The sequence below is a fragment of the Halichoerus grypus genome, chromosome 10 (assembly GCF_964656455.1).
Source record: "Halichoerus grypus chromosome 10, mHalGry1.hap1.1, whole genome shotgun sequence".
NCBI classification, from domain to species: Eukaryota; Metazoa; Chordata; class Mammalia; order Carnivora; family Phocidae; genus Halichoerus; species Halichoerus grypus.
In genome coordinates, this window is record NC_135721.1 from 114,373,655 (window position 1) to 114,386,587 (window position 12,933).

General features: G+C 39.4%; 1 protein-coding gene across 4 annotated transcripts in view; it reads left to right on the forward strand.

The window, feature by feature from the left end:
* Positions 1-12,933, forward strand: part of CBFA2T2 (CBFA2/RUNX1 partner transcriptional co-repressor 2) — a 153,889-nt gene that overhangs the window by 107,578 nt on the left and 33,378 nt on the right. For 3 of the 4 annotated variants that reach the window (XM_036079487.2, XM_036079486.2, XM_078057091.1), the window contains exons 2-3: positions 2,249-2,392; positions 6,677-6,918. In XM_036079487.2, coding sequence (XP_035935380.1) covers positions 2,249-2,392; positions 6,677-6,918 — 386 coding nt within the window. Of the gene's footprint in view, positions 1-954; positions 1,613-2,248; positions 2,393-6,676; positions 6,919-12,933 lie in introns of those variants that run through there. The other variant, XM_078057090.1, reaches the window with a different exon arrangement.

Sequence of the window (12,933 nt, forward strand, 5' to 3'; positions counted from 1 at the left end):
CCTGAGGTCAAGACCTGAGCTGAGGGGGCACCTGGGTGGTCCAGTTGTTAGCGTCTGCCTTTGGCTCAGGTCATGATCCCAGGGTCCTGGGATCGAGCCCTACATCGGGCTCCCCGCTCTGCGGGAAGCCTGCTTCTCCCTCTCTCACTCCTCCTGCTTGTGTTCCCTCTCTCGCTGTCTCTTTCTCTGTCAAAAAATAAGTAAAAAAATCTTTAAAAAAAAAAGACCTGAGCTAAGATCAAGAGTTGGACACTTAATTAACTGAGCCACCCAGGCGCCCCAGCCCAGACCTGTTTATAATGTCATTAAGTTTAATCTGTTAGATTTCTCTTTCTTGAATTTGTTGTCCACTTTTTTTTTTTTTAAAGATTTTATTTATTTGACAGAGAGAGTGAGAGAGCACAAGCAGGGGGAAGCAGTAGAAGGAGAGGGAGAAGCAGGCTTCCCGCGGAGCAGTGAGCCCGATGCGGGGCTCGATCCCAGGACCCTGGGATCATGACCTGAGCCGAAGGCAGACGCTTAACCGACTGAGCCACCCAGGCGCCCCTTGTTGTCCACTTTTATCAAACGGCTACTTACAAATTGTCCCCATGGTGAGCCTGTGCCTAGTTTAGATTCAGCTCTACTTTTCATCTTTTTGGATATTGTATATCATAAATGATATTTACATCACTGATGTCAGGCATGTTGACTCCATCTCTTTTTTTCCTACTTATTCTAGTTATATATATAAAAATTTAGTACTTCATCATTTGTATTAATTTATATATAACTGATGATGATTCTGTTTCCATGCCATGCAATTGATGCCTACTGGTCTAGATAGTCCCACATTAGTTTTTTTCCCCCTACAAATTGGATTGATTTATAAAGAGAAGTCAAAAAAGAATGCAGGGGCACCTGGGTGGCTCAGTCGTTAAGCGTCTGCCTTCGGCTCAGATCGTGATCCTGGGGTCCTGGGATCGAGCCCCGTATCAGCCTGCTTCTCCCTCTCTTACTACCCCCTGCTTGTGTTCCCTCTCTCCGTGTCTCTCTCTGTCAAATAAATAAATAAAATCTTAAAAAAAAAAAAATGCAGTTCAGATGAGTTTGTAACCTGGTTTCTTCCTTCCTTGGCCACTATCCTCAGTGTTAACTTTGAGGTCATGTTACCCCTTGACCTTGCTGGATTGTTTTAGTTTCCTTTGATTGCCATAACAAAGTTCCCGCAAATTGGGTGGCTTAAGACAACAATAATCTCACTGTTCAGGAGGCCAGAAGTCCAAAATCAAGTAGGGTTGATTCCTCCTCGGGACCTTTGAGGAACAATCTAGTCCATACCTGTCTCTGAGCTTCTGGTGGTTGCTGATAGTCCTTGGCATTTCTTTGCTTATAGATGCATCACTCCAGTCTCTGCCGTTGTCCCATTGCATTCTCATGTACAACCACGTCTTCTTTGTGTAGTCTTCCTCCGGTGTATGTCTCTCTCCGACTTTTCTTGTGAGCGTGTTGTTCATAATGGATTTAGAGCCTACCTACATAATCTAGGGTGATCTTCTCTCAAGATCCTTAACTACATCTTCGAAGACCCTTTTCCAAATAAGCCAATGTTCGCAGTTGAAGGGATTAAGAGGTACAGTAGTCCCCCACCCCCATCCCTTATCCATACCGGATACATTCTAAGACCCCAATGGATAGCTGAAACTGCAGATAGTACCAAACCATATATGATACATGATATGTATTTTTTCCTATACATACATGTAAGAAAATTTATAAATTAGGCATAGTAAGAGATTAACAACAAGTAATAATAAAATAGAAGTTACAACAATATACTGTAATAAAAGATATGTGAATTTTGTTTCTCTCTCCCTCCCTCTATCACAGTGTCTTATTATACCATACTTACCCTTCTTTTTGTGATGATGTGAGATAATAAAATGCTTATGTGATGAGGTGAATGACATAGTCATTATGGCCTAGTGTTAGGCTACTATTGACCTTTTGATTATACATCAGAAGGAGACTCATCTGTTTCCAGACCATGGTTTCCATGACCGCAGGTAACTGGAACTGTGGAAAGTGAAACTTGGCTAAGAGGGAACTACAGTAGATATCTTTTCGGAGCTACCATTCAGCCTATTAAAATAAGCATGTTCTTCACTTCTCAGTCTCTAGGAAAATATGTTTTTATATTTGAAATTATTGTCTTGATTTTTATTATCTTATAGAAGACTCTGACCTGCATTACTTTTATTCTCTATAGTTGGTCCTGAGAAAAGAGTGCCAGCAATGCCTGGATCTCCTGTGGAAGTGAAGATACAGTCAAGATCCTCACCTCCCACCATGCCACCCCTGCCACCAGTAAATCCCGGAGGGCCCAGGCCAGTGTCATTTACTCCTACAGCATGTGAGATCTCTTCATTTACTTGGGTTTGTGGTTCAGACTGACATTTAGATCTAAGTGACTGACTGATTTTAAGCCTTCTGCATAAACTGTTCAACATTTTCAAAATAACTAAGATATTTTATGTATATACATACACACGTATGTACCTATACATATATTCACACACATAGGGTTCTTTCTTTCTTTTATAAATTGCTTTTGCCCTCTGAGAATAGTACTTAGCTAATTTAGGCATTTGGAAATTTAGTGGTCTAAATATTTTGTTTTCATACTCTAGCTGGTAAGTAGCTATTTTAATTTCTTGGCTCTAAAATGAATTAAAATTTTTATATTGAGGGTGCCGTGTGGCTCAGTTGGTTAAGTGTCTGACTCTCGATTTCCACTTAGATCTTGATCTTGAGGTGTTGAGTTCAGGCCCCATGCTGGGCTCCATGCTGGGTGTGGAGCCTACTTGAAAAAAAAACAAAACAAATTATTATATTGATTTATAGGAGTCAAAGTAAATTTCATGTAATTACCAAACCACTTCTAAAAGTATGCTAGGGCTATCATGGTGAGGCTTTTTTTTTTTTTTTTTTTTAAAGAGAGGGGAAAGGAGGGAAGGGACAGAGCGAGAGAGAGTCTTAAGCAGGGTCCATGCCTAGCATGGGGCTTGATCTCACAGCCCTGAGATCATGACCTTTGCCGAAATGAAGAGTCGGAGGCTTAACCGGCTGAGCCACCTCAGCGCCCTGGTAAGGCTCTTTACAAAAGTGAATGAGTATTGTGTTAAGTTTGCTAGGGCTGCCACAACAAAATGCCACAGACTGGATGGCTTAAACAACAGAAATTTATTTTTTTCACAGTTCTGGAGGAAAGAAGTCCAAGATCAAGGTGTCATGAGTTTTGGTTTCTCCTGAGGCCTCTCTCCTTGGCTTGCAGATAGCTACCCTTTCTGCTGTGTCCTCCCATGGCCTTGCCTCCAAACGTGTATACCAGCTGTCCTTTCCTCTTATAAGGACAATAGTCATATTGGATTAGGGACTACCCACATGACCCACATGACCTCATTTAACCTTTAAAGCCTCTATCTCCAAATACAGTCACATTCTGAGGTACTGGGGATTAGAACTAGAGCATAGGAATTTGTGGGGGACATAATTTGGTCCATAAGAATTATATTAGCCAATAAATATATAATAGATTTTCAACCTTACTAGCCATCAAGGAAATGCAACCTAAAACCCAATGTAATACCATATACATCTGAAAGAATGTTCAAAATAGAAAAGAATACCAAGTTTTGGTGAGCATGTGTGGAGTTACCTGAACACTCCATGCAATGTTGGAGTATGAGAAAATTGTTTGGTAGTATTTACCAAAGTTGAATTTTTAGAAACCCTTTAACTCCACAGTCAGTCCTACATATGTGTATACTTAATCAAACAAACAAAAATTAGAAGAAAACCCAGTGTGAAATCTAAACATACATACGTACATGTCTAGATTTTAATCTGGGTTTTTCTGCCTTTCCATGCCCATGATAACTCCACTGCATGTTGACTCTCTTACAGATATTTTGCCTCATAAAGCGGAAGACACTTGCTATTTGTGGAGTGCCCGTAATTTGGCAGAGCACTGAGCTAGATGCTATATGACATTTTCTTTTTTAAATGCTGTTACATAAGTTCACACAACTGTCTTTGCTCAAACATTTATGGGTTTTGCTTTTATTAAAAGGCAAGAGAAGAATCTAGGAAGTACAGCTTTAACAGAAGGTTTAATTATTATATTTCTAATACATTTGAAATTGAGTGAATGGCAACTGCAACAGTCTGAGCCAGAGTGGATGAAATTAAGTTTTATATCCTTTTAAAAATTGTTTCTATCTTAAAGTTATACATCCTTACATATAGGTACTATCTTGAAATGAACAGATTTAAACAACTAGGCTATCATTCACATTTCAAGATACAGGAAGTAGGAATATGTATATGTAAACTCAGCCCTTTTTACCTCCATAGTTGACTACTTGGTGGTAGATATGTTTTATTTTGGAAAATGTGCTGATACACTTGAACGAAAGAGACTGAAAAAGCCTGCTTATTGTCGGAGTGGCTAAAAAGCACAGTAATATATTATTTTTATGGGTTTCTTCCAAGGGGGCAGTTCTTCAATGATAATTGACCTTTCTGTGAACACAAAGAAATAGCAGATCATTGCAACTAATTTTCTGGATTGCTGAGGTTGTTGAGTATTAAGCTTTCCTTTCCAATAGTTCTAGTGATCTTTTTTAATGGAAGATACAAAAGAAAATTAACCCTCGCGTTCTCAGCCTGTTAGTCTTTCATGTAGTGAATCATTCAGCAGCTTTTTCCTCAACACTTACACTTGCTAGGTAATGAACAAAACCTATATCTGTATACACACACACACACACACATATATGGTATACGCAGTTTACAAAACTCTGCTAATTATAGTATATGCCGATGTATAACATAGTGTTCATCAAGAAGTGCACAGTCTATTAAGACAGTGCAAATATAGAAAGAAGTAAGTAACATAATGGAAGCATTTATAGGCAGCACAGAGAAGAGTTACTAAATCTACCAGGGTTTACCTTAATGTGCGGCAACAGAATCTATTAAAAGAATGTTTTCTTTTTTTTCCCTTCGATTCTATTTATTTATGTGAGAGGGAGAGTGAGAGAGAGCACGAGCAGGGGGGCAGGGGGAGAGGGAGAAGCAGGCTCCCTACTGAGTAAGAAGCCTGATGGAGGGCTCGATCCCAAGACCCTGGGATCATGACCTGAGCCGAAGGCACTCGCTTAACCGACTGAGCCACCCAGGTGCCCAAGAATATTTCTTAATACAGGTGATATCTGAGTGTATATAAGTGGAGGAAAAGTTTGCCAGATCAAATTTGAATCAGGGCCAGTCAAAAAGTAGGAACAGTAGGACTGACCAACTGTATCTGGCTTGAGGAAGAAGAAGGGAAGTGAAAGATTTTTCATGATTAATGACTTGGCATTGAGCCCAATATAAGTAAATGTCAGTTTTCTAAGTTAAGTAAAGATTAAATAATTTGACTTAAGTCTTGACTTAAATTGTTTCTGTTTTTAGACATATTTTTTAATTTTACCTTCCTATACTTTCAAGTCTGTGTATGATTAAGTGAAAATCTACTGACACTTAGGCACCAGGTAATTTTATTTCGCTGTTCAGTGAAGGAGATTTTTACTTAATACCTCCGAGAACTTAGCTTTAGGTTGGTGTTCCAAATTAAAACTTAGCAACAAATGACTAAGAACAATGGGAAAATAGGAAAACTGCAATTAATCACATGTAGTATAATTTGCGCAGAAGTAGAAAATTGGTATGTCCTGTGTGGTATCTAGAAAATGCTTTACTGAATGACCAAGAATTTGGCAGCATTAATATAGCACTGTCGGGGCACGGAGAAACTGACTGATGGGTGTGAATATTCTGAATGGTCCATGAGGTATATACCTTATTGCAGGAATTTTCAGGTCATTAAATCTATAGCTTAGAAAAAATATTTTTCAAAAAAAAATAAAAAAGAAAGAAAAACCATTTTTCACTTAAAGAGAACTCTGGTTTCTGGTTGTCTTTCGCATGCTACATTTTAACTCACTCCTTAACTTCTTTGGAGCCCTAAGATTAGGAAGGAACATAAAAGATGTGTGCAAGTGTCCAGTCAATGGAAATATGTGTTCTTTTATTTGTTTATTTATTTTTAAAGATTTTATTTATTTATTTGACAGAGAGAGAGATATAGTGAGAGCAGGAACACAAGCAGGGGGAGTGGGAGAGGGAGAAGCAGGCTCCCTGCCAAGCAGGGAGCCTGGTGCGGGGCTCGATCCCAGGACCCTAGGATCATGACCTGAGCCGAAGGCAGACGCTTAACAACTCAGCCACCCAGGCGCCCCGGAAATACGTGTTCTACCAGATTCATGTCATGCAGTACCTGTTGCAAGAAATCTTAATACTACCTACCCCTGCCCACAGCAACTGTAGTTAGATGTCTGTTCTCTGTATTCTTAAAACAGTCCATACTCTTCTGTTTTAACACGTCTTTGTTATTCTGTTATCATTTTTTACCTGGTAGTCTGTTCATTGTGCAGTAGTCTCATTGACAGTAGAAAAAGTTTCTTGGATACTCTTAATATGTGCTTTACAAAATTCAACTGAATAAACGACGGTTAATGCAAACACGAAGAAATTAAGAAAGACCCACGTGTTTTGCACTTAAACAGTCTTTCCTTTTGGCTTTCTTTTATAGTAAGCAACGGTATCAACCATTCTCCTCCTACCCTGAATGGTGCCCCATCACCACCACAGAGATTCAGCAATGGTCCTGCCTCTTCCACATCATCTGCACTAACAAATCAACAGTTACCAGCCACTTGTGGTGCTCGGCAGCTCAGCAAATTGAAACGCTTCCTTACCACTCTGCAACAGTTTGGCAATGACATCTCACCTGAGATTGGGGAGAAGGTGCGGACTCTTGTTCTAGCACTGGTGGTAAGTACAACGTCACTGTCCACAGCTACTTAAGTGTGTGGCTCAGAACCAAAGCCAGCAAACCTGTAGCAACGTGGCAAAATCTACAGACTAATATAGTTACATAAGTTGTATAAAAGTATAGGATTGTGGGTTTCAATTATGGATAGCAATGTTTATTAAAGAAACAAATCTAGAATGTTTACCTTATTGTTTCTTAGGGTATTGATTTAATTCCAATAAGCAGCTTTGAATTTGTCTAAAGACTGAGTTTCAGCAGGCCACTGAGGTTCAACCAAGTTAATGCAAGGTTTTGTAATATAATATATTCAGTGTCCGGCGCATTGTTTCCAAACCTGAGAGAAAAGAAAAGTAGGGAGTTTAATTTTCAAAATAATAATTTGTAAAATTATAAATCTCATAGTCTAAATAGTATCAAAGGGATTACATTTTTCAGCTCCTCATGCAAATGGAGTTTCTATAGAATTTTCAATGTACACCTAATTTTTCTTTGTGTAGTGAGTGTGGTAATGATTTTCTGACATAGACATCTGGGTGGAGTTTGACTCTCATGTATATAAGGAAAGTACTGACAGTTCACTATGTTTGTAAATTGAATTCTTCAAGATACACATATCTCTTGAAAAAGCACCCCGTGGTCATGCATGTTGGCCTTTTCCTATGATAAACGTGAATCACAGTACTAAACCTTAGTGTTGTAGTTCTCGAAGTGCAATCAGGGACTCCTGGGATTTCCCCAAACCCTTTCAGGAAGTCCAGGAGGTCAAAATTATTTTCTCCGCCCCCCCCCCTTTTAAAAGATTTATTTATTTATTTTAGAGAGAGAGCGATCGAGCCTGGGTGGGAGGGACAGAGGGAAAGGGAGAAAGAATCTGAAGCAGACTATGTGCTGAGTGCAAAATCCAGTGCAGGGCTCGATCTCACAACCTTGAGATCATGACCTGAGCTGAAACCAAGAGTCAGATGCTAAACCAACTGCGCCACCCAGGTGCCCCTATTTTCATAATAAAACTAAAATGTGGATCGACTAGGTGGCCCAGTCGGTTATACGTCCGACTCTTGATCTCAGGGTCGTGAGTTCAAGCCTTGCATGGGGCTCTACACTGGGCATGCAGCCTACCTCAAAAATTAAAATAATAGATGTTACTTGCCTTTTCATTCTTACTCTATCCTGAGCATATTGTGGAATTTTCTAGAAGCTGCATGATAAGGGTTGTCGCAGTGTATTAAACGCAGTAGATAGGAGAACCCAGCTGTCTTTTTATAACCTAGGTGTCAAAGAGACTTGCAAAACTGTAACAACAGTGCCATTCTTACTACATTTTTGGGGAAAATAAAGTTATTTTGAAATGGGTTAATAATAAATAGTTTTCAAGTACTCAACTTTAATTTCTAATCTTGGGATTATTGATAGATGTAACCCACATGAATTAGATATTTATTTATGTTTTATATAAAATAGATATTTATTTATTTATTTTAAAGATTTCATTTATTTATTTGACAGAGACACAGCGAGAGAGGGAACACAAGCAGGGGGAGTGGGAGAGGGAGAAGCAGGCTTCCCGCTGAGCAAGGAGCCCCATGTGGGGCTTGATCCCAGGACCCTGGGATCATGACCTGAGCCAAAGGCTTAACGACTGAGCCACCCAGGTGCCCCACAAATCTTTTTTTAGTATAGAAGTATTTATATGTAGATGTAGCCAATTATCTACTTTCAGTGGCCATGCTCTGGTTAATTTTTTTCCAATGATGTCATTCTTAGGTGGTAAAAGTCCATGTTTAAGTGTGCAGTTCAGTGGTATAAGTTATTCATTGTTATTCATTGTTGTGCAACCATCACCACTGTCCACCTCAAGAACTCTTCATCATGCAAAACTGAAACTTTGTGCCATTAAACAATAACTCTTCATTTCTTCCCTCCTCCGTTCCCGTCAACCATCATTCTACTTGACTACTCTAGAAACCTCTTTTAAGTAGAATCATACAGTATTTGTCTTTATATAGCTGACTTATTTCACCTAACATAATGTCCTCAAGGTTCATCCATGTTGGGACGCCTGAGTGGCTCCGTCAGTTAAGTGGCTGCCTTTAGCTCAGGTCATGATCCCAGGGTCATGGAATCAAGTTCCACATTGGGTTCCCTGCTCAGTGCGGAGTCTGTTTCTCCCTCTGCCTGTGTTTTCCCCCTGCTTGTGCTCGCCCTCTCTCTCTCTCTGACAAATAAATAAAAATCTTAAAAAAAAAAAAAGTTCATCCATGTTGTAGTATTTGTCTGATTTTTCGACTTTCTTAAGGCTGAAAATACTCCATTGCAGGCATATACCATATTTTGCTTGTCCATTCATCTGTTGTTGCATCCCTGGGGTGCTTCTACCTTTTTGGTTAGGGAAGGTTTTATATCCATATGGGAAACTGTTTATCAGCCAATTTCATAGATGCCAGGCAGTGGCCCAACCTTGTAAGCACCCTTTTCTTAGGATATTTGTTTTAAACCTGCTATACAGAAGAAGGGTTAGGGTTTCTGTATAGGCGCTGTTGCAAGTAATCTTGCTGTAAGCATTCTTATACATGGTATGCATGTGCGAGCATTGCACTGAACAAAGGAATTGATTTCATAAGGTATGCATATATACCAATTTAGTATGTAAGGCCATTGGTTTTCTTATGTGTTGAGTACTAATTTATACTCTCATATACTGACTGGCATTTTTATTAAGGTTAGTGTCCCAGTCTGTTCGGGCTGTTGGAATACCAAATATGGGGTGATTTATAAACAACTGTCATTTATCTTACAGTTCTGGAGGCTGGTAAGTGGTGCCAGTAGATTTTATATTCAGTGAGATCCCACTTCCTGACTCTTAGATGGCTGTCTTCTACTGTGTCTTCACAGGGCCGAAGGGGCAAGAGAGATCTCTTAAGGTCTCTCTCTCTCTCTCTTTTTTTTAAGATTTTATTTATTTATTTGACAGAGAGAAAGAGAGCACAAGCAGGGAGAGTGGGAGAAGGAAAAGCAGGCTTCCTGCTGAGCAGGGAGCCCGACGCTCGGCTCAATCCCAGGACCCTGGGATCATGACCTGAGCCGAAGGCAGCCGCTTATCTGACTGAGCCACCCAGGCGCCCCTCAAGGTCTCTTTTATAAAGGCACTAATGCCATTCCTAAGAGCTCTGCCCTCATGACCTAATCATCTCCCAAAGGCTCCACCTCTAAATGCAAACACATTGGAGATTAGGTTTCAACATACAGATTTTGAGGGGCCACAAACATTCAGTCTAGAGCAATTGATATTGAAAGTATAAATTTATTTGGAGAAGATGCAGAAAAAGAAATGCTTTTTAAATTTAACACCCATTCATTCTTTTAAAAAACACTTAAGAAAACAATTATTGCAGGAACTTCCTTAATCTGATGATAATTATGTTCTTTCTTTTTTTTTTTTTTTTTTTAAAAGATTTTATTTATTCATGGGCGCCTGGGTGGCTCAGTCGGTTAAGCGACTTCCTTCGGCTCAGGTCATGATCCCAGGGTCCTGGGATCGAGTCCCGCATGGGGCTCCCTGCTCTGCGGGGAGCCTGCTTCTCCCTCTCCCACTCCCCCTGCTTGTGTTCCCTCTCTCGCTATGTCTCTCTGTCAAATAAATAAATAAAATCTTTAAAAAAATAAAAAATAAAAAATAAAAAAAAGATTTTATTTATTCATTTGAGACACAGAGATGGAGAGCATGAGCAGGGTCTTCGAAGAGGGAGAGGGAGAAGCAGGCTTCCCGCTGAGCCAGGAGCCTGATGTGGGGTTCGATCCTAAGACCCTGGGATCATGACCTGAGCTGAAGGCAGACGCTTAACCATCTGAGCTACCCAGCGCCCCTGATAGTTATTTTCTAACAAAAAATCTATAGCAAGGCTCATACTGGTGAAATTTTGAAAGCTTCCCTTTAATAGCAGGAATCAGATAAGAATGTCTCTTCCAAAAAAAAAAAAAAAGAATGTCTCTTCTGTCTTCTATTCAATGTGATCCTGAATATTCTAACCCAGCAAGTAAGACATAAAGGTTGGTGAGAGATTAATAAAACTGTCATTATTCATAGATCAAATGGTTATCTTATGTGTGTGGCTTTTGAAGTTAAAAAAAAAATTCTATATTTTGTGCAGCTTTGCTGCCATCTTGTTGAACACTTTGTTTAACTTGGAGGAGAATGAACATCTTTAGATTGTTTATTTCCCTATTCAAGAAAGTCGAATTTCAGGGGCACCTGAGTGGCTCAGTCAGTTAAGCGTCTGCCTTCAGCTCAGGTCATGATCCCAGGGTCCTGGGATGGAACTCTGAGTCCCACACCCTGCTCAGCGGAGAGTCTGCTTCTCCCTCTTCCTCTGACCTTCCCCCATGCTCTCACACACACACTCTCTTGCTCTCAAATGAATAAATGAAATATCTTTAAAAAAAAAAGTCTTACTTCCTGTTTATAAAAACTGTGGTTAAGATTTAGGCAGGCATATATAAATGGAACACTTGTTCCATGTGGAGGAGACTTCATTAGCCAAGTACGAAAACACTACACAGTTAGGTACCTGGAGTATAGTTCACCTGTGTGAATTTAATGTTTGTGGTGTTTAAGCTTAAAGTGCTGATAGTTCCTAACTATACCAGGAGGCAAGCATGCTCAATTTCTAATGCAAGGTAAAGGGGAATGTTCTATATTCCACCTAGAATACACATTCTAGAGGGCAGTTTGGCAAATTTCAGGTACCTTAAACTAGGCAGTTCTTTTGGCTAACCATTTTCTCACCTTGAAATTCTTCCTAAGAAAATAATCATTGTACACAAAGGTCATCGGTTGAACATTATTTATAATGACAAAAAAAAAAAATTGAAACCAGCTAAATGTTCTGTAAAATCCTGTGTGAATTGCAATACATCAGTTCAGTTGGATATGACATAGTCATTAAATATCAAGGTTGGTGCAGAGGCAGAATACGAAGGTATACTTCTTCCTATTCCTCCTGACAAATAGAGCAAGAAATCTTGGACTTTATATAGAAAACAAAAATAAAGAAGACTTTGAAAGACGGCAGATATGCTAGTGACCTTGTGACCCAAGGAAGTACATAGCGGTGAGTTCCTTAAGTTCTGTGTTTTCATCATATATCCAGGACTGTGGTCTGTAGAAGCTATTAACCTGGAAACACTTAGGAGCACAAACTACAACAATAACGAAAACCCTTTTTCCTGCAAGGACCAGGAAAGAAGCAACCAAGCAAGGTGGGAAACTTTCAGATAGTAAGCACACTATAGCAGCCAAAACCTTAGGAAGAACTGCAGTAATGGGTAGCCTTCCCTTTCCCATCAGAGGCCCAGTGGGAAACCCAGACTCTCACCCCTTCCCAGCAATAATGTGTCCCTCTTCCCCTCTCGCAGTCAACAGAGGTTGAGTGGGGAACCTGGGATTACACCCTAAAAAGGATTCTCCTTTTTCCAATGGTGCAAGTATCAGACTTCTAAAACAGAAGTCAGAGATAAGATCAAAAGTCTTATAACATAGAACCCAAAATACCCAGGATACAATAGAAAATAACTTATCATATGAAGAACCAGGACCATCTCAACTGGAATGAAAAAAACAACCAACCAACAGACTTCAACTAAACTGACACAGATGTTGGTCCAGCATCATAAAATGCTTCAGTGAGCAATTATAAACAGAAATGAAAAAATACAAAGGCTCTGCAAAAAATAAAATAAAAATAGAAGATAGAAAAACTAAGTGGAAATTTTAGAACGAAAATACGATAAATTAAAAACAGCAATGGACTCAACAGTGAAATGGAGAGGAAAAACAACAGAAAAAAAATGACCTATTCTGTACAATAGAGTGAAAATGACTTGTAAAAAATGAACTAAACCTCAGGGACCTAAAAGAATAAAAAGATCTGAGTCACAATAGGACAGAAGAAAGTATGGGGCTGAAATAATGACTGAATTTGCTCAAATGTGACTAAATCTACAGATTCAAAAAAGTA